Below are 27,956 nucleotides of genomic sequence, written 5' to 3'. Positions count from 1 at the left end.
AGGCGACTTATTATGCGAATACTTTATTATCAATGTGTGAATGGTTAGCTTTCCGTCTGGATATTAATAGTATGTAAAAACTATACACCAAATCCAGGCTCAGTCCTAATTTTGTTGTATAATTTCTCAAGTTGGTATTGAAATTTTCTTTATCTTTATATGTATATATATATATATATGTATATATACATATATATATGTATATATACACATATATATGTATATATATATATATATATATATATATATATATATATATATATATATATATATATATATATATATATATATATAAGCCAAAGTGCATTTTCCATTTTTTTTCCTCTTGTCCATATACACATTGCACCATACATAAATAATGACATTGTAAAAAGGACTCCGTATTTACAAGTATAATATATATTTCATATAATATATAAAACTTTATATTAAATCTAGGTAGATGATATTTGGGATGGTGTGTGGGGTCCGTTGGCGTTATCTGTGGTTGTTCAGGAGGATCTCCAGCCAGCAGGGGCAGGAGGTGATGAACTGTCTGGAGTAGCAGGGCCCCCAGCCCTTGGCGAAGCTGATGCGCACGCTGTTGGGGTCGTAGGGTCCGTCCAGGAGCTCGGCCTCGGCCGTGTAGCGCAGCAGGTACGAGCGCTCGTAGTCAAACACCTTGATGGAGAAGCCCGGCATCACCTTGCGCACCACCAAGCTCCTGCCGCTGGGCGCGTCCAGCGTGGGCGAGTTGACGAAGATGGGGTGTTCGCTGCGGTTGTACGCCCACACGCCATCCGGCTCTTTGCTGAGGAGGATGCCGTAGCCGATTTTACCGCGCGTGCGCTGCACTGTGCTGCTGCGGTGCTCCAAGTTGAGCTGGCCCAGGCAGAAGCCCGTGCCCTGAGGTAGATCGTAGAAGATGCTGACGGAGTGCTCGTACACTGTGTAGAGGCGGCCCACGCGCGTGCGGTGCTCCCAGTACGCCACGTTGCACCAATGGCTCTGCTTGGGGGCATCAGGTGACATGCTGGCATCTGCAAAGACACGCAGGGAAACGCGCTGGAGTCAAAACATCAACACAAGCAAACACGGCTAGTAAAAAGGAAGGCTTACGTTTGGAGGGATCTGCTTTTTATTGTTGGGAGCAGATGGCTATGCTATAAATACGGAAGGAGGCACTGTATTGAAATCGAAGCCTTGTATAAATACCGCCGCTTGCGCATCCATCCAACACACACACACACACACACACACGGGCGACCGACTATACATATCCCGAGGGTGGATCGAGGTCAATCCGAGGGAACGCCTGCAGTTCCCGCCACCGCCTCAAGAGGTCGCCATCACGGCTGAAACCCCGCTATGTACGCACTCACGCTTTCCACTAGTTAGATGATGTCTCCTAGCTAACACCCTTTTGTGTCCTTGTCACAGAGGAATGAATTTGGCATCTCCCAATGACCAGCAAATCCGCTTGCTAATTCACTTTTCATGGCTGCTGTCCGTGCACACTTTTCAGCGACGGCCCTTCGTGACTTAGTGCTCCCTCGGTGGACGTCCATCCGCGCGCACACGTGCTGCCCGTTTGCATGCCTCGTGAGATGCGTCCGTCGAGAATACGAGTTTTTATTTGCATCTTTTTACTCCTACAAAATATGACCATGTCTTCCTCCTCGCATTCCACAGTAGTACAAGAGGAGGGAGGGGGTGATCGGGCTGAGGCAGGGGGTCCCCCTCCCCCAGCGCACAACTTTTCCCCCGCTGTGGGCCCAGGGACGGCATTCAGCTCCCTGACAACTTAGCACAAGCCCGCGACCCGCTGACCCCCCGGCCTTCATGCTATCAGCTCCCATTAACTCACACACAGAGTGATGCCATTATTTTGCTTCACAGAGTCTATTGGCACCGAGGATTTCAAGCCCAAGGCCTGTGGCCCCATTCCTTTTCAGCCCGTGTGCTCTTGGGGGCGTAATGACTGCCCGCCGCATTAACAGACGCCTTGAAGGCGGAGGAACCAAAGACGTCTCCCGTCCAAGTGACGCTTTGCGCCGCGTTAATGAAGTTTGCGGAAAAGATTAGCGAAAAGCCAGACGGGCGCAGACACAACTGCGCCTGCCGGTTTCAGGCTTTTATGTGCAGCGCAGGACCAGGAGTGCGAGTCGGGGGCTGCAGACAGGCTAGGCTCTCTTGTGTGTTTGCGCACACGCTGGTGGCTGAAACGACACCCCCACCTCACCCTCTCGTCGGGGGCCCCAACATGCATGTGCCATTAGTGAATTCCGCGCCGCGACTCCTCCACTTTGAGCTGAGCGTTTACTGCAAGCGGCCTGTACAAAGAAGTCAGACCCAACTTGTTTACAGCCCACCTCTATTGTTTCAAATCAAACGGAGCCCACACATCAAGGTAAACTTGCAAAGTGTGCACACAAAAAGGCCAAATGGCTAACGTCTCCTTCTCTTTGATCACCGCTATCTACCTTTCACACGTAGCCTCGAACCGAGCAGGGCCGGCCGGGCACTTAATCGAAATGTAATCGTGATTTTGAATTTGGTTACTCCCGATCATAAAAATAGTACACTGGAGACCATCATTTTTGTTGAATTAGGTCTGACAGCTGTTTGAAACTAATTTTTGGGTGCAGAATCCAAAACTGATCTCAGTTTTTCCCTATTACGTCAATTTTTTGAGCTATAGGGTGCCAATTTTCTACAAAATGTGAAATAAATGTGTATGTATGTAAATAAAACGCTAAGATGGAATAGTTACAAGCGTTGAAAACTAAAAAAAACAAAACAGAACTTATAATGGTATGCCCATGGTTATAATCGAAGAAAAATGATTAACGTGCCAAACTGCACGGTGTGTGCTTTCAAGTTCCTACGTTGTCAAAGCACCCTGAATGCAGCACGTGTAACATCAGCATGTTATTCTGTCTTCCCTGTGACTGATTTACGCAAATTGGGAAATGGTTAGTGCGTACTCCATGCATGCAGGGCACCACACTGCCCTTAAGATGCCAAGGCGCACACAACAGGAACATCCAGTGTTTTATTGATAGTTTTTTTTATTGCTATCATTATAATTTAATATAATTTCACTTTGTTATTTATTTTCTGATTGTTCTCTCAAGTTATCATTAAAGTTAAGTTTTGGTAGTTCAATAAATACTACGCATTGAAATCAATAAATGTGCGTTCATCAACCGTGATTTCAATATCGATCAAAATAATCCTGATTATCATTTTTTGAGATGGCTAGGTGAGCCAGGAAGAGCGACGAGCGGGACAAAGGTTAGAAATGTACCAAATGTTAAGCCAGAGGGAAGACAATGAAGGCACGGTGAGCCAAGCCTTTTCCTGCTTCTCTGTTGTGTCAAAGCGTCTACGTGTGCTTTTGCGCACGTGCCCGCGAACCAGACGTGTTTGTGTTTTTTGTGTCCTCAACTTGTGTGTTTTGGCTACGGGAGGGGGGCACTGAGGTGAGAGCTTTGAGAGAAGGACTCATTAGGACCTTTTTGACTGAGCACGGCTATCAGCAAGCAGCTGGACGCTTGGAAAATCACCACGGCAACCGCTCACCTTCTTCAGAAACGGACGTCTTATGAGTTGGACTAAATGGAATTGCTCTTTGGCGGTGGAACCTCTGATTTCGTTTTACGAGAAAGTAGGCCTCGGATTGTGACACACTTGTTCCAAAACAAAGAGCAGTCTCAACAAAGGCTGTTAGGTAGGAAGAGAAGATTATACACCAGAATGTAGTTATACCATATTTAGTGTTTCCAGTGTTTTCAAATATTTTGTCCACTTGCCTTACTTGTCAATATGTTTTATGGTTTCACTTCTTTTGACCCAAGAATGCGAAAGGGGGAAACATGAGGACACATTGCATGTCTGCGTAACACCAGACTGATGTTCAAAATGTTAAAGAGATTGCCAGGACAGTTTTATAATTTTTTTTTCAATATTTACTTCCTCTTTGGAACAGTTCATTTGAATGGCTAGTTTTTGCATAATTCTGCATAAAACTAATCACCCAACCAACAAATACACAAACACTGCCAAGGTTTACAGCTTTACTTGAACATTATTCCCAACCACATTTGTGTACGGTCAAAAGATTATCAGGTGTTGCGCCGGATGTTATATAATGTCCCTAATTTCTCACTATTACAACAATGATTGGGGCATGACTGGTTTATTGCCAATCAATTTTTTTCCTCACATTAACACATTTCAACATGAGACAAAGAGAATAAGATTTACAAAAACACCCCAAAACAGCCAATTTTCCTTACTGTTGTAAAGTTAATTAAACACCGAAGGCCAAAGTATTGCAAATCAGTCAAATGTTCCACCTATAATTCCTGTCTTTATTGTTATAAGTGTTAAGGGACCAAAAATAAGTTATTCTATTCACTCATCAATTTTCATTAATTAATTGGCCGATTATCGATTGTTGGAATTTTATTCCGCCAAATATTGGAATTGGCTTTAAAAAAAATAAAAAATCCATATCGGTTGGCCCCTGAAAATTATGATGTCAAAACTATCGCATGGCTCAAGTTGAACTTCAGTGGCTTTTTTACATAGTGTTCCTCATTCACTCCATGAAGTGTGTCATGTTTTCTCACGATGGTAATACACACTTTCTACTACATACTGTTTCTACTACATACTGTGACGCCTACTCAGTTCAAACCACACACAAACATACTCTTTTCAAGTATAAGGTGCCTCCAACGTGCTGGCATTATCCTCCCTCATAATCGACGTGACGAGCATAGATTCACTGCCTGATCGTTATCTTCTACTTAAAATCTGTGCTGATCTCAAATCCAAAGCGATACAATGCCACCATCTACAGGGATATGTTAACAGCGGTATAAAATGCTGAATTTCACAAGCAAGCTGGGCAAGACCCTTTTGCAGACCTACCAGTTGAAAAACATACTTGATGAATATATTCGCACTGAAGACTAAACATTTGGATTCCAGTTGACGAATATAAACATCCATTGCAATGAATGATTTATGATTTTAATGATTAACGTTACGATTACTAAAGACCCTCCAAGAATTCCACCGGTCGACAATGAAATTTTCCTGCTAACACAACAAAGACATGGTGCTAAAGCCCCAATTTCATTGATCATAAATGTGATGCTATGTGAGCAAACCGCGGCAGCAAAGAGAGCGAGAGCGAGGGAAGGCACGGTCGGGCCGTTCAAATACAACATGGCGGTGACGGCGGTGAATTAGGGGAGGGCGTGTGTCTTCCTCCCCTCTGACCACAGCAGAGGCGCCCAACTCTTTGAATCCATGTTGGCCTTTGAGAGGGTCTGCTCAGGGTGGAGTCATGGCAGGATGGGAGCAATTACTGGTGCTCTGCATCCATTTAACCCCATCGCCCTTTAACAGCTCCGTTTACCCATTAGAAAAGTAGCACATGTTATTATTGTTATTTTATTCTCAAAAGCCTCTCCGCTTAGTGTCACTCTCAGAGTCCACGTACCCAGCCACAACCACGGTATGTGTACACTTCCTCTTCCGACACGCTGAACACGCAAAGGAGTTAAGGAGCTTGAGCTTGCAACACGTTACATAAACAGATTCAAAGTGCGCTTATTGCTGTTGTTTGATATCGTCAAGCAACTTGTAAAGGATTGACAAGCATTTTCCTGATACAATTAAAAATAGATATGGTTTAATGACTCCAAATCGAGTTCACTGACACTCAGACACACATCTTTGAGATGTCCTCTGCAAAAGCAAAGCTTAAAAACAAGAGAGAAAAGTAATGAATTTATGAATACTACTTCATTCAAGAAAAATGAGCTGTCAAAAAAAGGGGAAATTGACTTGGCATTGGCGATATTTCTTAAAATAAGTAAACTTGGGGGAAAAAGAACTGTAAAAACTGTAATTCTGGTATTTTTCATTTAAGCTACACTTACTCATAGCCAATTTTTAAAGCTCAATATGTTACAATATCTTATTAAGATTTTAAAGCAAAATAAATAAACAAATAAAAAGCAAGTGAAATGCTCTTACACTTAAACTGACTGATAAGAAAACACATCAAAGAACAAACATATTTGACCTTGATTTGAGATATTTAATATTGGTTAGAGTTGAACTTTTGCAGTGTTGTGCAAATTCTATCGGCTTTCAAGCTACTGCTTCCAAAATGCAATCTCTTGAGCTTGGCAGTATCGACCGGTCTGTCAAATGAAGTGCCGAGACCTCATTTTATTAGACAGGGGATAAAGCAACAGAGGGCAAGCTCATGGACAAATGAAATTGTTTCACTCGTGAACATTAGGGTGTGGTGAATTTTCTAACTCACGGAAACACCTTACTGTACACACTGTACATGTTCTCTATTCTTGCATCTCGACTAAATTATAAAATGCATGACATTATCATGCATGTAACTTTTAATTACTGACCTTATGAATGATGTGAATGAGCAATGCATGTTTATTTGGGGGATATTTTTGCACATTTTTCTCTCTGTTTTAAATTTGAACATTATACATAAGTCAAATGTGGAAGATTCAGAAAACAGGTCAGCCGTGATTGGTCGTTGTGAGCGGTTGTGATGTCATTTTCAGTTGACACAAGACAAAATGGCCGCCCCCGGAGATGGCTAAAAACGAGTGCCTTTTGCTGCTTAATTTATATTCCACAAACGCAAACTTAATCAGAATGCCATGTTTCAACTAATGGGCCTGCTGGGAACGTATTCTTGAAAAAAATATGTTTGGGTTGCCCCCCATTTTAAGTAACTTTATTGTTGTAAGCCTTAAGGGACCAAAAATGAAAGTGCTTTATACATTTTTTAAATTAATCGATTATCGGAATTTTACTCTTCCTGATATCGGAATTGGCATCAGCCTCGAAAAATCTGTTGGCCCTACTAAAAATTCACTTTTAATTTGTAATCCAGGGGGTGGCTATTTTGACTGAAAATTACATCACAGTTACTCAGGGCTCAGGTCATGTCCAATCATGGCTCACCTGTTTTCTGAGTTTGTTCATGTGACGTTCGCAAACTGAGCCGTGATTGGTCCTTACCTGAACCCTTAGGCACTGTGATGTCATATTCCCAAAATTCAATATTTATCAGAATGTCTTGTTGCAATCGTTGGGTCTGAATAGAACATATTTAAAATATGTTTGGGGTGACTTCCTCTTTAAGGTCCATCATAAGTAGACAATTATCATGGACCGTCATGAAGCTAACACAATCAATAAGTTTATCACCCTTAAAGTCCTTCAAAGTTAATTTCGAGACTGTGACAGTCACAGGCAAAACAACTTAAAAAAAAAAGTCGGCTGTTTTTGTGTTTTCCCCCCTCCGGGACGATTAAAAACGTCACAACAAAGACGGTTTACATCCGAACATTCTCGCCTGTGGATAAGGACCAGATTACACAAAAATGGAAGCATGCAAGTTTAAATAGCAGTCCAGAAATGACTTTAAGGGGTGATTAAGCGTAAAAAAGGAAGGAGCCCCTATTAAAACGCCACAACCTCCAAGGGGACAGGCAAACAAACAACGGCTTCCCCTGCATGCTCACTAGGCCACCTCCATTACACTTCATCTCTGCTAATCCAGAGTGGAGTGCACACATGAACTCATTCCTCCGCTAGTCTGCAGCGGAGGGGAGGGGGGGGAAAAAAAAAAAAACAAAAACACTGTTTCCAGTCCAGCTCTGAGCAGCCCAGTGGAGGGGAAGGGGGCGGCAAGGAGAAAAGGGAGGAGAGGGGTGCAGCAGCCTCTCATCCTGTGCCAAGGATTAGATTCCCCTCCGGCTATTAGTCTCTCCCAATGAACTGATAGGCTGGAGGGGGGGCTGTGGCGAGGGAAAAGAGTGCAGGAGGACTTACTTTATGGTCGTTGAATTGCGTTTGTAACATTTTGTGAGCATTCCTCGGCACCTCGCCCCGTACATACTTTACCTTTTCCTCCCTAAAACAACAACCTAAGCATCAGCCTCCCCCTCGTGCTTGGAGTAGGCCTTTAATTCAGTGCACAATGGCTCCCACTGGCAGACTAAAACCCTGAGCAGGCAACATTTAGGCTGGCGTCTGGGCTATCTCTGCCATCAAAGTCAGCTTTATCAGTCAGACACGCCAACTGAAGCTGCTTTTATATGTCTATGGATTTTTCTTTTTTTTTTTTCTCTCCCCGAGGTCTGGTGTGCTTGGCGGAGAGGGGGGAGGGAGAGAAGGAAGGAGGGAAAGAGAGATATGCGCTCCCACAAAACACGGCCAAGGCAAAATTGAGAAACCGAATCCAGCGAAGCGATCCTGGCTTGTCACAATGGGAATACTTCACATTGTCATCCACTTCCTCTACACTTTCCCTCCGTTGTGGGACGACTACTCCAGGGAGGAAAAGCGCTGCGCCCTTCGCGGAGCGGATAACAAACACGATCCATAAATCAGATCAATAAATTACAGAAAGGCTACAGGGAGCAAAAGGGGCTAACACGGAGGAGCAGCGTAAGGAGAAAAGGAAGACGACGTGCTACTCATTTCCTTTGAGTTTCCTCCAAAGCACCGCAAAGTGCCAAAAGCCGTGGCACTCAAGTGAGCCGTGTGGCGGAGTCCTTCGGTGCCCTTCGTAACTGGCGGGGGCGTTTGTGAAGGTCGCGTCCCCGGGCCGCCGTCAAGGCCCGCAGACGTGGAAGAGGGCAGGCAGCCGAGCACCGAAAGCAAAACACTCAGCGAACATCCTGCTGGGTGGCTGCGCTCTTTGACCCCCTCGTACAACCTACGTGTGCGCGCGCGTGTGCGCGCTTTGTGTTTGTTTGCGAGTGTGCGAGACAGATTTCAGCCAAGAAGGCTTGAGCCCTTGAGTAAAGACGACCCTGCACATTCCTCAACCCCCCGCTCCTCCTCCCTGTGCCTACAAACTTCCTACTCTGGTTAGGACGTGGGGGGCAGGGTGCAGCAAGGCAGCCCACTTTTTTTTTTCTTTGAGAGTACGTTAAAAATCTAAGTGAATGATCTTGTAGACGTTTTTTTCTTTGGGTTTTGGAAATGACTAACCCAACCCTGCATATGCAGATTTTTTCCAATGGGCAGCGCGATTGGGTAGCGGTTAGCACATCTGCATCAGTTCTGAGGTCGGGGGTTCGAATCTCAAAACCGGTCTTTCTTGTGGGGAGTTTGGATGGATGAATGGATTGTCTCAGTTTTCCACTTGAAAATAGTACAGCGGGAAACAGTGAAAAATCCAGATGCACTGAATGTGCCCGCTGGAATGAGAACACTCACAACTGAGAAGAACTCTTGTTCAGTTTTTACTACTGTCCATGTGGCTGTTGACCACAGGAACAATTTAATCCAGGGGTGTCAAACTCCTGTCCTCGGGGGCCGCCCTCCTGCATGCCTCAGAGGTTTGCTCGTCCAACCCACCTGATTCAAACGATCGGGATCAGGCTCCTGCAGGACTTGCTGATGAGCTGATCATTTGAAACAGGTGTGTTGCAGCAGGGAGAGATGGAAAGCAGGCAGGAGAGCGGCCCTCGAGGACCGGAGTTCGACACCCCTGATTTAATCCAAGAGGAGACTGAGGGCAGTAAGAAAATGGACTACAGTACTGCAGCAGAGTGGACACTGTAGAGTGTAACGCCGCAGAGCACAGCAACAGGGTTGGCTTATGTCTTGGCGCTGGCAGAGGTTGGTTTGTTTCAGTATCGTGAAATATATGACATTGTCAACCCTCACTCTTGTAAGAAGATTAAGGCAGCGAAGGCGTGCTCACTGTTTATCCGCATTTGTCACATCCAGTTGGTGGGGACGGCCATTTTGTCTTCCGTCGACTGAAAATGACATCACGGCCGACCTGTTTTCTGAATCTGAGCCGTGATTGGTCGTTGTGAGCAGTTGTGATGTCATTTTCAGTCGACAGAAGACAAAATGGCCGCTCGCGGAGATGGCTAAAAACGAGTGGATTAACATTGCGCAACATTTATCAGAACACCCTATTTCAACTAGTGGCCTTGCACAGAACATATTCATGAAAAAAAAAAGTTTGCGTTGACTTCACCTTTAAGGGGGATGTGGGATACAATTAAAAAAAAAAAAAGCGCCGACTAAGCAGTTTCATGGAAATTAACCTGTATGCATACTTAACCTATGTGGTTGAGGGGCTTCCTACAACAATGAAGCATTACAGCTAAACTGGCCTATGCAAATCTATCTAATAACCTAACTGAACTCCTGACACGCAGCTGAGTAAGGAAAAAGTAAAACAGCGTTGTGTACCTTGCGCTCCCACATTGTTTTTATTTCACCGATCACCAGTGCGTGCGCGTGTGTCTGTTGTTTTAGTTGGATATTTTTTCTTTGTTTGGCAGCGCGTCTGCTCGTGCGGCGCCTTCTTGTGACAAGAAGATTACGTTTTCGACACCGATTGGCTGTCGCCGACGAGGGATGGACCGGGACCACATTAAATATGCATGACGGAACGCGGTGGCGGTTCGGCGATGCCCAGCTCTGGTTTTTAGTTTCCGGCATATGTGATGGACAGAGTCATAGTTGAAACAAGGGTTTGCTATTGATCGGGTCCAGTGGATCAAAGTCTGTGAGGAGAATGTGTTCTGTCGGGATAATGTGGCACCAGAGTTTATGTTTCAATCACAACACTTGCCGGGCTGTAAGACACACTGCTCCACCGTGAACATCCAGACACCAGCTCCCCAAACACAGACAACAACGCCCACGCACCACCCCCTCCCTCCCCATTCAGTCGGTTCACAACAAGAGAGACATCAATTAAAAATGCAGCAGTGAACATGACCAATCGCCAGCATGGCCCTTCACTGTCAACATCTGCAGAAAGTCTTGAAGCTAAAGGCACTAGCAGGATTTCATTAAGAAAATAATGTGCTGGCAGTCACATAGAGGAGAAGAGGGGGAAGTTACAGCCAGACCTCTAATCTAAACCGTACCCTGAAATGCGACAGCCTGACTGCACGTACTGAAGTCACACAGCCAAGACTTGAAGAAAGACACGAAAGAAAAGACACGTAAAATCAACATTTCAAACGTCAACAGATTTTTTTTTTTTTTTTTTCACAACCTATTGCCAGGGATAAAATCAATAGGAGTTCACACACTAAATCTATTAAATCTATGATTTGAATCTATGATTTTCAAGGGAATTTCACCCGTCAGCATAGTTTGTGTGTTGTGTTGTCTGAAGCCAAACATACACAATATGGACTAAAGTATTGAGACAATCCGTCCATTTAAAAGCTGTCAGTTCTTATCACATTTAGGTCAGCACGCATGCAACTTTGTGGGAGCAGTTTTGGGAGGGTCTGTTTCGAAAGGCATTCTTGGAGGGTTTTGGTGCTGAACAACTAGCCGAAGGCCCGACTTCAACCTCATTAAACACATTTGGGATGAACTCAAATGGAGAGTGTGAGCTCGTGTCTGGATGAATGGACACAAATTCCCAGCACACTCCAACATACATTTTCCCAAAAGAAAACATTCGACTTCAATTCAGTCGTTTCAATAATTTGGTCCATATAGTACACTGCGTGGATAACTGTATAAGGCTTATCCTGGTCCGAAAAGGCTCGAGGTGAAAAAATAAGGTGTTTTTTTTAATCATCAAACAAATGTGCCGCCTTTTAAAAATGATATCCATGTCGGCTCTTGGTCCCATGTTCGGTAACAGCCGTGTGAGAGATTTATGCCCAGCAGATCAAGTTGAAGATAATGAAGGAGAGAAAATCATGTTTCTCCAGTTACACGTGAACAGCCAGAGAAAATGAAGTACTTTATTGTTCCTCCCCGTCCACAATGAGCTTCTGTCCTTCCCCTCTCGCTGTAAAAGGCTTGTTTGGAGATGTCGACTGACATGGGCCTCTGCAGCTAATCCACACGCAGCATTCTGGTGGCTGAAAGAATGCACCGGCTATTCTGAGTTTTAAAAATACTGACGGCTATAGATTCGGGCGCAACTGTCCACGCTCCTCTGGGGAGGAAGGGAAAAAAAAAAAATCTTGAGTCTATTTTAGCCAGCAATCAGACCACAGGCCAAAATCATGGCCGGCCAAGGCCAGTGTCTGGATTTATAATTGTGGGTAAAATGGTCAGAAAATAAAAACAGCCTCCGCAACTGGCACCCCCTCCACTCGTCTTCGCCAGGCAAGCACATTTACAGTGGCCGCTCAAAAGGGAGCATTGTTCCCCCTCTCAGCCTTGAGAGGAGGCACACTAAAACACTAAACTAACAGTTGGACATTCCATACATTTTTAATGGCATTGCACGCTCCTTATTTGTTGCTGTAACCCCATGCCCGGAGCTGAATGAATGGAGCTTTTGCTGCTGCGCTGCGGTGTGAAGCCAGTGAAGATGGCAGCGGCATCCCTCCGCACGATTAGGTCACTCGCAATGCTTAAAAAAAAAAAAAAAAAAAAACGGGGCAGAAGCCTTCTTAGCACACCCGGTTACTTTCCACGCTGCGCACACACATTATTCTGGTTGAACACAGTGCACTGTGTTACCTTGAATGACAAGCACGGTGCCGGGAGATTAGACTCGGAGTCATGCATGAGGTTTTTGATTAATCTTTATCTGTGAGCCCTTCAGAAGTTAGTCAAACACCCGACAGCGCTGGCACCACACTGGCTGGCCAAAAGACAGATAAATACTGAGCCCGCATGCTTGTTTCTCGCGGCACGTAAAAGGTTTTAGGCCACGCCGAGGACTGCTTTAGATTAGCGCCGCAGCCGCGCAATGTATGTGCACGGGCAACATTAGATTACGAAATCAAAAGCCAGAGGACCAGACCAAACAGCGCAGTTCGGTTATGACTTCTTAAAAGCCGCCGTGCAATTTGTTGATTCAATTATATAAAGACCATAACTACAAAGTGCCTCAATTTAGCACGGAACTTTAACAAAGCTGAATTGTTAACAAAAGGGACAAAAGTGTGACGTAGTTGTATTCTGTCCAACTGTTTGTAAATTAGCAGGCAACTCCCCGAGACTTCTGGTGCCATTATATAATTGCTTGGGTGGGAGGGCCTATTGATGCCAATGTGACTCAAACCATGAAAATAAATATGGTCTGTAGTTGGGCTGAATGATGTTGAAAAATATTCCAATTGCAATTTTTCCGTTCAATTATTGTGATTGCTATTTAATATGCAATTCTTTTTTCAAGGTCCTCTTACCACGCATTTTTTAAACAAAAACAAGTAATGGATTCATCTGTATTACAATAAACAAGACAGATTTCTTAAAGATAAATGATTTGGTCTTCAAGGTTAGGCTTATACTAAAAAAATAAAGGCAAATGAACCATGAATTAAAATAGTGAATCTATTTTGATTACAGTTGTTAATTTACCAAACACCTCAAGAAATTCTCACAAAAAAATAAAGCTAACCAGACCAAAATGAAGCAGAGGTTGCTTTTTCCCTCCCAAATTGCAGCCTTTGCTATTTGAAAATTACATTATACTCCATAGCGATGTCGACTTGAATTTGATAAATTGTTCATTCCTAGTCTGTAGCCACAAGATAATCAAGGTCCTCACCAAAACATAATGGATTATTCATTAGCATATACACCCCACCCTCCACAAACGTTAGTGTAAATGTGCATTTTTGCATACCACTGCTCATCGTGAATGTGCCTATTATTTACTGTTTACTAGCTCATATAAGAACCGCTGTCAACCATTTGTGGCCTAGGAGCGCCCTATGCACATTGTCAATAGCACTGCACCCAATTTTAGCATGCTTCCTTTGCAGCACCAACCTGGTCTCGCACATAAACGGTGAAGCGTGACCAACTGCAGACAGTTGATTTGTCAAAAAAAAAAGAATCACAACTTTATTACAACGCTCGTAAAGGGGAGAGCACAAAATGTGCCTTCTTCCCCAAACAAAGCCCGTCTTGTAATAAGCAGACACATGATGCCATCGTCTTTGTACAATTCATAAGTGGGTGTCGCGACGCTATGATGCCACACTAATTACGGGGCAGACACGGCTATCGCCATCTTTCCGACACACCCCGCAGGGGAAGGACAAATGAGATCAGAGATTAGCGCGCTAAATGGCCCCATGGCGAGCTGGACCCAACTGAACACAGCTACAGTCTCCTCATCTCGGAAAGATCATAAAAAGCTGTTTTGAATATAGTTCAATGTTTACTTTGCCTTATGTCGATACATCTGAAACTGAGGACAAAAATATGGATACATCTTAATCTAAAGGCCAGATGACAACTTTTTTTTTTTTTTTTTTTTGGTCTGAGTGGAAACAATCTAGACCGCAATCAACCTACAAACAATCAAAACAACTACAAACATGCACACACCCTTGCATACACAACAACAGGGCATGTTAATGAAGCGCTGCTGCGGACTCAAACCGAGGACATTCAGCGGCACGGCCCCCGAGAGGAAAAGTTGAAAGTGGATTTCTGATCGCAGTCTAACAATGCTGAGAAAGGGAAAATGAAAAATGTGCTTATCGCTCTTATCAATGGCTCATTTCTCTGTGTGTGTGTGTGTGTGTGTGTGTGTTACGTAAGAGGAAACGGAAACCAGCCTCCCAGGACAGGAACAGATACTTGAGACGGGGATTGTGGGTAAGGGCTTTGCACGGCTACACAGAGAATAGAGCACAAGACCCCTCAGGATGTACAGCACCGAGCTGGACGTGACAAACGGGGTGACGAGAGCCCCTACAAGCCCGCCCAACATATCGCTCCTCTCTCCGACATTCCTCAGGCTCCCCCCGCTGTCAGAGGGGCAGTCCACCTCCCCGCTACTGCGACAAAAACCCAGGACGCTTTTTTTTTTTTTTTTTAACAGCAGGATGTTTGTCTGAGGACTCCTTCCCCTCAAATAAACAATCCGCAAAACCTGATTTCAGGAGGCAGGGTGGAAGCACTCCAGTCACATTATTTCCACATCCCGTATCCTGGAGCATCGCTGTTCCTGAGGGAGTGTGGGCGGCGAGGCGCTGGGAAAGACTCAGGTCTGCGGTGGAAACCGGAGGATATGTGCCAGGTTGTCGAGGGAGATGAGCCCAAACGACAAGATGCTGATCTGGTTGTTGCTACGTGACAACTTGGCAGCGACGGCCTTGTGTGCCGGATGCAGATCTTGGTTTTGCCACGAAAACGATTCATTAATTGAGTCTCACGTTGGATTCATATCATTCATGTGTGCAAAGGCCCGTCAAATGAAGGCAAATGTGCAACTTCTTAGAGCGGAAGTCAACCCAAACATATTTTTTTCAAGAATATGTTCCCAGCAGGCCCACTCGTTGAAACACGGCATTCTGATTCATTTTGCGTTTGTGGAATATAAATTAAGCAGCAAAATGCACTCGTTTTTAGCCATCTCTGGGGGCGGCCATTTTGTCTTCTGTCGACTGAAAATGACATCACAACGGCTAACAACGACCAATCACGGCTGAACAGTTTTCTGAGTCTGAGCGGTGAGTGGTCGTTGTGAGCAGTTGTGATTTTCAGTCGACAGAAGTGACAAAATGGCCGCCCCCAGAGATGGCTAAAAACGAGTGGATCAACTCTTATTCCACAAACGCAATATTTAGCAGAATGCCCTGTTTCAACTAGCGGGCTTGCATAGAACATATTCTTGAAAAAAAAATGTTTTGCATTGACTCCCTCTTTAAGAATACCTATACAATAAAATACACAGTGGGTAATAAACAAACGCTATTAGTGGTCTAAGCACCTGCACACTACAATACCCCTGATCAATCAAACATGAAGTCTATTCCTATTAACCGTCTTCTGCCTGGCAGATTCAGTCGATATGTGAGTGGGCTTGATCAAGTGCCTTTGCTCCAGAGACAGGCTGGCATATTGTGCAGAAAGTGGAATGATTACTGTGTGGGAACTTATCACTACAGATGCCCTCTAGTAAGCGTGCATTACAGGGAAGAGGGCACCAACGTCTTCCCGCTTCATCTGTCCAGCTTTCCTACACTCTCAGAAAAGAAGGGTAAAAGGACAGTGACAGGGGGCACTTTGTATGTCCTCCTAGTCATGTGACCCCTGTAAATGCGAGGGAGCCCCTGCAGTCACAGCAGCGTGAGTGCGTGTGTGTGTACAGGGTGTTATGCCGACAAATTCCAGGGCTTGATTGGGCACACAACCTGTGATGATGGAAGAATGTAGGCAGACTGGAGCCACGATATTACAGCAGTCTAAAGCAGGAACAGTTTACATGATTACATCATTCATTGATCGTAAATATTGCTTTCTATAACAGGAACACAATGTTGGCATGTGTATGAAAAACCCCCCAAAACAATTTCAACCCCAAAAGACATTTCTTTTAATATGTTTTCAATAAGGTTTGCTAACACTTTTTTTTTCAGACAATACTGGTACAAGTATTTACTCAAGTATTCACCGATACTGAGCACCGATAATATTACTTTTGATACTGTATATGAAATGATAACATAATGACAGATAATTGCGAAAAATTAACTTTCTTTCTGACGCACATTATTAGGCAATGTATCAAACCACCGTAGTGCAACACCAACTACTGGCGAAGAGGACTTATTCCATGCTAGATTTTTTACCTTAAGTATTGGTACCTGGTATCGGCAGCCTTCATGAGTACCCGATACCTTGAAATAAGGTCGATATCGGCCCGATACTGATACCAAAAATCCGAATAAAAGAGAAATATAAAGCAATAAACCGGGTCTACAAAGTGTAAATACTGTAGATAGCATTTACATGGCTGTGTGACTTTAAGGGGCATGGCCTAGTAAGCGAAGCTGGTGACAGTTTGCATGTGAGCATCCGGGTGTGAATTGAAGGCCTAGCAGCTTGCTTATCTGTTGAGTAAATGTGAAAACGCATCAGTGGCTGTGACTCTCCCTGCCCAGATGCCAGCGCTGTACAGTGCCTCCAATGCTCCATTTATTTTATTTACTTCACTCAAGCGGTAGCACATGGCCAAAACTAACTTGAAACACTCGTAATTTGGGGCGATAAGTCAAAGTTGCACTGTATATGTATAATTGTACGGGGAATGAACAGCGGGTCAATGTGCTCACATGTAGTAACAACCATTCAGTCCACGCTCTCATGTGTTAAGCTCCGCTTCGGAGGGCTTTGCCAGGGAATTGTCTTTCACCTGGAGAAATCCAGCTGGTGAAATCAAGTTTTCCCTGAATGAGAGCGCCGCAATAAAGTGAATGCGTAGGGAGCGGGCGGCCCTCGGACAGTCATACAGGAAGCAATGAGACCTGCTTCAAAGGCCTGCATTCTGATGTGCACACGACGAGTCCCGGGCGCTGAGGAAGCAGGTGTGCGGGCACACTGGGAGGGCAGCGCAGGCAAAGACAAACTCAGACACACATACACGAACGCGCACACACACAAACGCGGCATACTATGCGTGCACATGCTCCCAAGTCGACATGACGTAAACAGACATCCCAGAGTGTCTGGTCTTTCTCCCACAATGTGACGCAGCCGTGTTTAAATAAAACGCTGAGAATGGTCCAGATGGCTACGAGCACATATTGGCTAAAGATAGCAGCGCAAGCCTGAGGTATTGATAACGGCCACATGGTCTTTGATGCTTTTCAACGACGCACACTTCGGTGAAGAAGAAGCGTTAGGGAAATGTGAACGGAAACATCCTAAGACAATTCATTTGAATGTTTTGTATTTGGAGGGCATAAAATGATGCAAATGCGTTGTAATCATTAAGAATGGACTTGTTGCCAACGCAACCATTCCTAATGTGTTTCTGCGCACTTGCGCTACACAGAAGAATGCGCATCGATCATTTCTGTGGCCCCGGGCCGCACGCTGGGTTTGATTATTCCACACATTACACCCCACCCACTCATGTTTACTTGTTCCTCTGTCAGGGTTTGGAGTCTGGCTCCCATACACGAACCGCGCACGCTCTCGAGCCGAGCTGCGGGGCAAATCACGTGGAGTGTGATTTCCAGGTCAGCAACATGCTAAATGTACGATGACTTGACAATATGCGTGACGGGCGGGCCTGTAGGTTAGAGTGAGTTGAGTTGTGTAGGAGACAGCACTGCCGTATGTCTGGTTTTCGGCAAGTACAAAAACTGGGCAAGTCTCTGTAAACTGTATAACTGAGTGCTTAATGACGGAGACTTCCTTGAGTCTCCTGATGATATTTTACGTCATTAGCTTCACCGGGGAGGTTAGGTTTTAATCTGTTTGTTTGTTTGCAGGAGTACAGGGGAAGAAAACAATCTTCATGTAATTTTGTGTGCGTGTGGGCGGCGTGGGGGTGGTGGCTGGAGAAAAGCAGAATTTGTGCCAAGGCAGATAGCCAGGCTGACCTAAGATATTTCTTTTTTAGATTTTCCTTCTTTTTCACTGAATAATGCAACATTTGGCACCATGTTTCTTATACACTGTACCGAGTGAATACCGATATGATTTATACCCTTTTATAGAGCAAGCAACCGTATTTGGTCAATGTTTTAACACTATCGTAAACATGATGACTGATCTTTTTGAAAAGGTAACCCTATTAACCCTACACAGTGGTCAAAAGACTCAACAACGATTTTGTAATGCGCTTTTAAGAATAAGGACTTTATAAAACCATACAGTAATGACATACTGTAATTAAATAGAATGTAAAGAGGAAACAGTTTGTGCATCATGAACAAAACGACTTTCACTCAATTCCTGTAAGTGACTCTTTCTCAGTGTATAAAGAATATACGCCCGTGAGTAGGGGTGGGCGATCGTCATCGATATCATCGTCAATCTTGCTTTCACGATTTTACATTATCGAGTATTAATACTGCCTCGATGAGGAAATGCTGAAATCCTCATTTGGCAAATCAGTGTGCATTGACGACAGAGGAGGAAGAAAGTGATTGGCCGAATCAGCGGGCAGGACCCGCTGACGTGACTCTGTTCGCACTGCAGCCGAGCTTTGTTTCAAATATGGCGGAGTGTCCAGCGGGGTTAGCGAGGCGCGAGTCCACGTCGTCGGTAGTCTGTAAATGGTTTTGGGTTGACAAGACTGACGTTGGTGGAATTAACATTGTACCAAAACGGTCGCCGTGAAGAGCAATTCTGTTTCACCACGAGCCATATAGATTATGAGGAAAATTTGGCGACCGCGCAAGCACGCTAAACAAAAGCTTAGTAAACACACGCACACACACACACTCAGAAAACAGTCGCCAAGTTGAGCCAACAACCACAAACGCACACACACACAGTACTTTGGCGAGCAAGTCAAACGTGACAGCCTGGATGTTCGGCTAACATTCAGTTTACACGCTTGTAGTCCGCATCATTGATAACTAGCCTGTATTCCCGAGGCATGTTGCACAAACTACGATGGCTTATCAGTGTGACGCCAGGATACACCCAAACATGAATAAAGTCACTAGTCGACATATCACAGTGATGAATGAGTGTGAAAATGCACTTTTCGCTAAGTTGCAGTTTTGTTATTCAACTTTATTCCGAACACGGTGGCCAATGTATGAGAATGGGTGTTGTCATGACGACGTCTTTTTCATTTCTCTCGCTGGATGACACTTATACAGCGTCACACAAATCACATATCAATTTTTTTTTTTGCCCATTCTGATCGCTGTAGTTAACACCTTTTTCTCATTCTGATTGCTCTAGAAGTTGGTACACCAGTACTTACTGCAGCTCAAAATGTCATTGTATATGTCATATCATTATGGAATAATAGAAGACATTTATTTAAATGACGTAAACATTCCCAAAAATCAATGTAAGTCTACACATCATTTTTAGTTCTTCATTGTTAAATATTGCCGTAGAATATCGTTATGTTTTGCAGAAGCTGTATTAAGCAATTTAGAATATAAACAAGAGCTGTTGTTCACAAATGCTGTCCATCCATAATTGCAACTGCAGATTTACAATGTTTTTTGTAGAATATCGTCAAATTATCGTTATCGAGTTTCTTGAAAAAATATCGAAATTTTTTTTTTTTCAGCCCATATCGCCCACCCCTACCTGTGAGTGTTGTTATACTGTCTGTCTACAAGCGTTGCTGCACCGTTTGTTTTCAAATGTCCATTCCTTAACGCGTTTTCCCTTGACCATCAATGCTATTTGTTAGCCATTATGTTTTAGCACTAAGCTAGTGGAAGTTATGTGTTTTTTTTGTTGTTTTTGTTTAGCTTGACGGTGAAGTTCAACTGGAAGTGCCACAAAACAGCTTGCTGAGTACTTTTCAAAGATGTGTTCACGATGCCAAACTGCTGCGTATTTTGAAGTGAGCTGAGTTGATTTCATCGTCAACATGCAGCGCTTGTAGGCATCGTACAGAGTGGTACTGATCCAAACCACTACTATCCTCCTATTCTTTTGTTAAAATGTTTGGTTCATTTCTAACCAACTCTTCACGGGGAACAGTTTGCCTCTGTATGTTAAAAACAACCCACACGTTTAGCCATGTTCCCAAAGCTGAAACACACGATGGGAACAGGAGTGGCTTCAATAATAAGCGCACAGCACGGAATTAAAACACCACCTTCTGGCCCACTGGTCAGCCTCTCACCCGAGTGCGGCCTGCGCCAGCGGCATCGCAGCAGGAAGAAACCAAAGCCTCGCATGTCTAGAAACTCCCTGCTCACCACAGTCTCACAGGAATTGTGGTGCACGCTCTGACAAGCCCCTCATTTGTTGACTCAGGGAGTGTCGCCACACTGGGCCACACTGGGTGGTGACAGCCGTCTACCAGGGGAGCAGCGGGGCCTCTTTGACGGAATACTTCACTGCCAGGTTACCAGCGACTCAATCCTCCGAGGAAATGCGCTCACTAGCACGTACGTACTCCCCGTTTACGTGACGCCGTCCGAGGCGCCGGTACAAAGACGGGCGGGTGGGGTGACGGGGTTGTGAGCTCACGCTGGCACCAGAAAGGCGAGTTTCATTTCCAATCAGACTGTCTGTTTCTATTCACTTCCTTTGGTGGTTTCCCCCGAAGCTTCCCTTCCACGACAGCCACGCTAGATTGACTCTCGAACGTCTGCACGCACGCATGTGCGCAAGTTATGCGTGCGTGAGTGTGGTTCTGAATGAGCCCGGATCTTATTACGCTTTTTATCCCACTCAAATATTTCTGAAAGGAAAACAGAGGGCGGGGAGGCCCGCACGCCCTGTGGAACGGCTACTTACAATGAAACCTTTATCTGGGCAGCTCGCGCTCTTAATAGCTTTTAATGAGAAGGAATAAAACACAAGGCCAAAATGAAACCCGGTCAGTTTGTACATTCATTCAGACATGCTCAACAGCTGCGCAAAATACAGTACTGACCTGTTGTCAAGGTGCGCGCGTAAAGAGCTGTGATGCTTTTTCTGCAAAATGTGACTTACACACACAAATGGGCGGAAAAACAAGTGTGCCCAGTGCCTTTTAGTTTCTTTGTAATGGTCCACAAATTGTACGGACAAAATGTATTGCACAATAGGATAAAGTACGTAAGTACTTGGAACTATACAATATTCCGACATCCAAAACAAGGTCCCTATCAAAATGATTTCCTTTATAAATACCGAAAGCTCACAATGAATAATGTGCTAACAACTTTTTAAAATGTCGCCTGTCTTGTGTGGCTATTTAACTGAATTATTCGTAAAAATATCCATAAGATTACACCACTGACAAACATCAACCCCAAAACCCCCACATATTTAGAAACGCTCCACAAAGTCATCAAAAACAATTTCCTTGGAACACGGAATTGTTTCTTGTACAAACATCAACAATGTCCCGTTCAACAGTATCGGTATGCTTTTTTTTTTTTTCTCTTCTGGTAATCACTATAAACAGTTTCCAAAACAAGCTCCTTATTTGGAGACTGACGACAGTTGGAGGAGCACACCCACCTGAGAATTCCCCCAGAGTGACGTTTGGTGAGCTGGCTGCCTCCGTTTCAGTGTAAGACAATGTGGAGTCTGACAGGTCTGCAGGGAAGGAAAGAGGAATTAGCCTGCTCATTAGGTGCATCAGCCTCCCTGCAATGTTGCTACAGGCGTTCTCCTGCTACTATTCATCATTGCTAGTGCCAATATCATGTTCCCCATCCACTAAAGACTATTAGTTTCATCCCATAATAGATAACAGCGCAGGCTCACTAACAGGCTTTAACTGATGACATCCGCCTACAAGTGCTTCCAGAACGCTCAGCTGGTCTCGTGCTGGCCGGCCCAGCAGCCCGTAGAACACGCCGCGCCACTATTAAGGCCACTCTTTTTGAAAAACGGATGCGCGGATATTTCAGCGGATTGGAAGGAGCCGGAGGGGACTGAGTCAGCACTTTTGGGTTGAAGTTTCATTAAAGCCGTTATTGAAAGAACTTGACAAAGTCATTGTAGATAAAGGGTTAGGAGTTAGAGGTACATTAAGATAGGTAGCAGCAAGTGAAGATAATGAGATAATTAGCCTCACTTACCCAGTGGCTTGTGTTCTTCATTGGGGGAGAGCCTTGAATATGGAGGTGGGGGTGACTCTGCAATATGAAATACATGATGTTAAACACAACAATATATACATATGATGTATAATAAATACACCCGGCATGTGTGTACGTTTTGACAACGTCCACAAGGTTTGTAATTGAGATTTGGTGAGGGATTGAATTTATTTTTTGCGTTTTTTGTAACACTTACAACATAATACAAAGATAATGACATTCAACCCCATTCACCCCCCCCCCAAAATGTGCAAAAAACAGGCGGATTTTTTTCTGTCATTTGTGAAGTTAAATTCTAAAGTAAAAAGTAATGGAAAAAAGTCAAATGTTATGCCTGTAAGTCAAAACTTTATTGTTGGAAGCTGTAAGGGATGAACAAATAAGTTACTTTATTCATTATAAATGCATTGTTTTATTAATTGGCCAATTAATCAGTTACCAGAATTTTATTCTGTCAAATATTGGAATCAGCATTGGCCTAAAACTATTCCGTATCAGTAAGGCCTTAATGTGGACCCATAATAAACATATGGATTTGGGGTATAATTTGGGATGTAATCATAATTTTATACCTACGTCTTTGCACATGTTGCAAAAACATTCATAGCCACTTACTTACGTACGCCCACACTATCTAATAAGATCCAATAGAAGGCTAGTGGTGTAGAGTTGTAGTTGTGTGCAAGGGTAAACTAGTATTGTAATTTTGTGCGTTTGCATTACAGTGATAATAAAGGTTATGGTTAAGGTAACACCGCAAGATAAGATCCATCCATCCATTATCCAAACTGCTTATCCTCACAAGGGTGCAAGATAAGATTTAAGTCTAAAAAAAGACAAACTACATCTAGATCCAAAACACTTGGAGCACTAATATGCTAATGGCGCCAACGTTTAACATAAACACACAGGAAGAGGTTGCATTAATCCAAAGTAAACGTGAGCTTATTTCTGACAGGATGCTTTTATCTTATGTAAAGAGAAGAAATAAGGAGAGTTCTTTGCACAAGGAGGGCAGAGAGGAAAGTGTGTGACCTTGCTACAGGGAAAAGGGGAAGGAGAAAAGCATAATAGCAGCAGGTCCTTTAAGAGTGGCGGCAGTAATTGCCAGGATCTGAACTCAGTCATTCAGATACACGGTGAGTCAGTCTGGCGCCAGTAGTATGCAGACTTCATATTATCGCCACTCCTCCGCCTAACTAGCACGAGGGGACCTCTTAGGACAAAAGGGCTTTAAAAGGCGCAACTTGAAACGGATCTCATGTGAAATGTACAATGCCCGACCGAATAAAAGGGATGCGTTTGGGGTTCAGTCCAATGCAGTCTCCCAGCCAACAAAAAAATTTTGTTTCAAAATCCCTTAAAAATCTTCTTGAAACAACTTTTCGGTTGAAGAAGAATTTACTGAGAACTCGTATCTCCAAATATGGCATATCTTACTTAACCATTTCCACACAATGTCCAAGCCAGTGAATGATTAAGATCTTGATTCAAAGCTTGGGCCTCGAATAGCATGAAAGAAATACCATCTCTATCGGGCCACGCATGAACGCAAGTGAGCTATGTCTACTACGAGCCTGGGTCCTGCAATGTGTAATGTGAAATCCAGCAACCCATTTTTAGAGGGAAGCAACTTGACAACAAACCCAGGTGCAAAGACATTGCCACCGTTGTCTATCTAAAATAATCGACTGACAAAACAAAACAAAAACACCCAATCGTGTTTTTGTGCGCGCAACGCAGGGGCTGCATTTTATTTGATATCGTGGCACGCATGCCTTTGAAGAGCCGAAAGCGGCCAGCTGGCTTGTAAACATGGATGTTATGGAAAATCCACCTCCTGTGCCAGAGAGGAGACAGAAATACTGACACTTGCATCTTTGCACATGATAGTGTGCGTTGTCATGGCGTCAGCGGGGTCAAGTGGCCTGAGGTTGGGGGTTTTGCCAAACTGCAGGCTTGCCCGCTGCCTGAAGTTTAATGTTTCCAATAAGTCAGGACACGACAACTGCACAATAGCCCAAGTTTCTCTTCCGTACAATTATTATGACAATTACGGTTGTTCAATAGAAGCTACTTCAACAACAGTTGGAAAAATGTACAAAAGAAGTAGTTCGACCTCCAAACTATCATTTTAGAGACTCGAAAGTCACGCGACAGACATTAGTGAACCGATGCAGTGAAAACATGAACTATTTGGAAGGGGCAAACACATGGCGTCATTGTGAGGACAATGTGTCACAGGCCAATGTGAGTGATGTTCTAGTACATATATTGACAAATTCTTTTTTTCAAGGCAGTATACAAGCTCGTGGAATGTTAACATTAGCCAGGACTGAATATCACCAAGAAGACAATAGAACTCCATATGAATAGGGATACGCAGACTAAATTTACACTTGGAAATTGGTACATTTTCAAGTGTGACATGTTGATTGTAAATTTACATTTGAAAATGGGACAATCTACCACTTTGATTCCTGCAACATGTTTATTGTTCGCTTTAGGCAAAAAGGTGATTAGAACACAGTCATGCTTCAGTTAGTGAAAGGTTATCTAAAATGTCAAAGAAATCAATAAGAATGATCAAGAAAGACGAGGAGCAGTTATTCTGTATTTAATGATAATAGGTACCTGGCTGGCTTGGAAAAAAAAAAAAAAAAGATAAATCAGGCACGTTTGAATAAACTACGGTACAAATGATTCGTAAGTTCTAGATAAGTGATTCCCAACCATTGTTCTCTGAGAAATCATCAAGTGTGCTGTGGGAAATTACCCAATTTCATGTAATTGGTCTGAAAATTATTTATTTACAACAAATAACATATTTTGGTTCATCTTTCTATGCCAGTGACATATAGTGTAAAACAATAAAATGCCATTCTACTCGATGGCAATTCACAGGTATATGCCTTTTTTGTTTGATGGTGTGCCCTGACATATTTTCTAATGTAAAATATGTTCCTAGGCTCAATAACAGTGCTGGAGATCAGTGATTCTGTCCTACTAGTGCGCTCCCTCTGGTGGTACACAAAAGTATCACTGAATTAAATGTTCAAACTGTGCGTGTAACTTAAATAGTACTGTTCAATGCAGTTCAGTTGTATTTAAATTTTAATTGCAATGCATTTGAATTGAATCTTTTAGAGCTGTTTTTCAAACATTTACTTAGGTACATACATTGTAATTGAGTCATTTAAGAGCAGTTCTTGCACTTTGATTTACGGACAGTGTTAATGTTCAAACTGAGCACCATGCTAACAATAACTTTTATGCAATAAAACACAGTGTCTTGTTTTTAGGAACACTTACCTACTATGCTACTGTATTGTAAAATATGCGGCACTTAAGTATTTTTAGAGGTGAAGCTTAAAAGGTTTGAGAGGCACTGCTACAGATGATTATGTACTGTATATGCGTAGGTGAGCCAGTGGAGTTCTTACCTGGCCCACAGAGGCGGCTGTAGTGATAAGGGTTGCAGCATACAGTTGGACTGTCCGGGCCCCAACAGCTTTTACACTCACAGAGCGGTTTGAGCTGGGCCGGGTGTTGGAGGTCGGACCAGCGGTACAGTTTACACACGAGCAGCTGCGGGGACGCCACATGGCCGCCCAGCCTCAGCTCAGTCCGGGACACCAGGACGCAGTCACTGGGGAGGCCGCCTTTGGACTCCACCGCCTCCAATAAAGTATCCAGCGCCTTCTCCTTGAGCTTTTTTAAAAGCGAGTGCGTGGCCGACTTGAGTTCTTGCTCGTGCACGGTGCGCGGCATCGTCTCCTGGCCGGCCTCGGGGGAGCCGGCGTCCCGCTGTCCGAGACCCCTGAACGCCAAGTGGCACGACCCGGGGTCCCTGCTACCCGGGGCCGCCTCTGGAGCCCTGAGCCCGGCGTGGTCCCGCTCTTTAAATAAGCAGCACGTCACCGTCCTGGAGTCGCTGTCCTGCACGGAGCGGGGACCCCGTTGGTCCTGTACGCACCCCGCGCCCCCATCTTGGTCCACCACCTCCACGGGGCCCCCGGCGTCCCCGACGAAAGACCCGCTGGGGGTCACCGGTCGGAACTCCGTTTTGGGAATCTTCTGCGGGTTGTTCGCGAACACATCGTCCCTGCACCCCTCGCTAGTTTGGCCATTACCATCGTCTCCCTCTTTATCTGGAATCAAACGGCTTCTCCAGAGTCGCCGCACAAGACCTGAGCGTTTCGTCCTGAACATACGACAACTTGACTATCTATTCGGGTTGGGGGGTGGGCGGGTTACTGGTCTACGGCTGTCCCAACGTTGCACACACTCGACATGAAGAAGTGAGCGAAACGCCGTGCAAGGCATGCACGGCCGACCGACGAGCACTGCTGGCCAAACGGCAACATTAGACGCACGACGCACCGCTTGCGTCTAAGCGCGTGACAATAACATTAGCGACCAAACGCCACATTCCGAGCACAATGCAACAAAATTAAAAAAGATAAGAAAGTGTCTCGTCAGGTTGGTTATAAGTCAGATAAGAACACCGAAGACGTGGAGTCCATCATTGAGGGGGGGAAAGTAGCATCATAAACTCCAAGAACCCGCAGACTTGAAAAGTTTGGCACTTTTGTTTGTCACACACCGAGCACAGAAGCGACGATTAAATCCCAAAACAACTCGGTATTAACATCCTTGTCCTCCCGAGACGTCAATGCTTCGCTTTTCTTTTTTTTACAATCCCAACAATGGATCCATGCGAGCGGACGCAAAGCAGAGGAGCGATCCCCGGGACCAAGAAGCGCATTCCTGCTTCTCTCCTCAGAGTCCAACCAAACTGCAAGCAAGCCAGCTCGCTTTCTTTCCCCGTTTCTCTCTTTTCACTCCCCCCTTTCCTCTCCCTGCCTCTCTCTCCCCCCGTCTCTCTCACACAGATACACACACAGTTGCCTCCGCGCGCGCGCGCGCGCACACACACACACACACACTCACACACACACACGCGGGGCCCCCGAGGAGAGCGCTGGAGCCATTGGCTGACTACCATCATGTGCTAGTCTAGACACTTTGGCGGCTGGGAGCTGCACTGATTGTTGCGCAAACAAGGTTTCAAGTTTCTTAACTCTTAAAGGCGAAACGGCCACCTCTTGCTTTAACTTCCAATCACTCTGAAAAAAAAAAACGTATTTACATTTAAGTTTGTTATCGTGCACGGCTGCAAAATAACATGCAACTCAATGTTATTTTTTTTTTCCCTAAGATATTTTTGTGCTCTAACCTCAGCAGAATATCATACCTATATTACGTAGTCAGATGAATATTACGTTTTCAACTGCTATTTCTAATCCACATTTTACCAAAAATTGAAAATATGCTAAAATGTTGGAATATTTCCCTCAAATGCTATTTGCAAACATTCCATGTATGATGTTTTACTAGTGGTAATGCTGGGATAAACATAAGTGATGACTTATTGTAAAAAAAAAAAAAAAAAAA

General features: G+C 44.3%; 1 protein-coding gene across 2 annotated transcripts; it reads right to left on the bottom strand.

Annotated features, from left to right (window-relative positions):
• Positions 1–272: 272 nt before the first annotated feature.
• smad6b (SMAD family member 6b) lies at positions 273–27,955 on the bottom strand. Of its 2 annotated transcripts, XM_086028891.1 has the most exons (4): positions 25,943–27,952; positions 22,479–22,535; positions 21,913–21,990; positions 273–1,019 (listed from the first exon to the last, which is right to left on the bottom strand). In XM_086028891.1, the coding sequence occupies exons 1-4, from the start codon at positions 26,709–26,711 to the stop codon at positions 478–480; spliced, it is 1,446 nt and encodes a 481-aa protein (XP_085885017.1). In that variant the 5' UTR covers positions 26,712–27,952; the 3' UTR covers positions 273–477. The 2 variants fall into 2 exon arrangements, with proteins under 2 accessions (XP_085885017.1, XP_085885018.1); XM_086028892.1 differs by lacking the exon at positions 21,913–21,990 and having other exon boundaries at positions 25,943–27,955.
• Between the last annotated feature and the right edge of the window lies 1 nt (position 27,956).

Source organism: Filicampus tigris, chromosome 4 (genome assembly GCF_054856515.1).
Source record: "Filicampus tigris isolate MCC_2025a chromosome 4, RoL_Ftig_1.0, whole genome shotgun sequence".
In the NCBI taxonomy this organism is placed as follows: domain Eukaryota; kingdom Metazoa; phylum Chordata; class Actinopteri; order Syngnathiformes; family Syngnathidae; genus Filicampus; species Filicampus tigris.
Note: the sequence above shows the minus strand (reverse complement) of the source record. Positions and strands in the feature narration are given on the sequence as shown.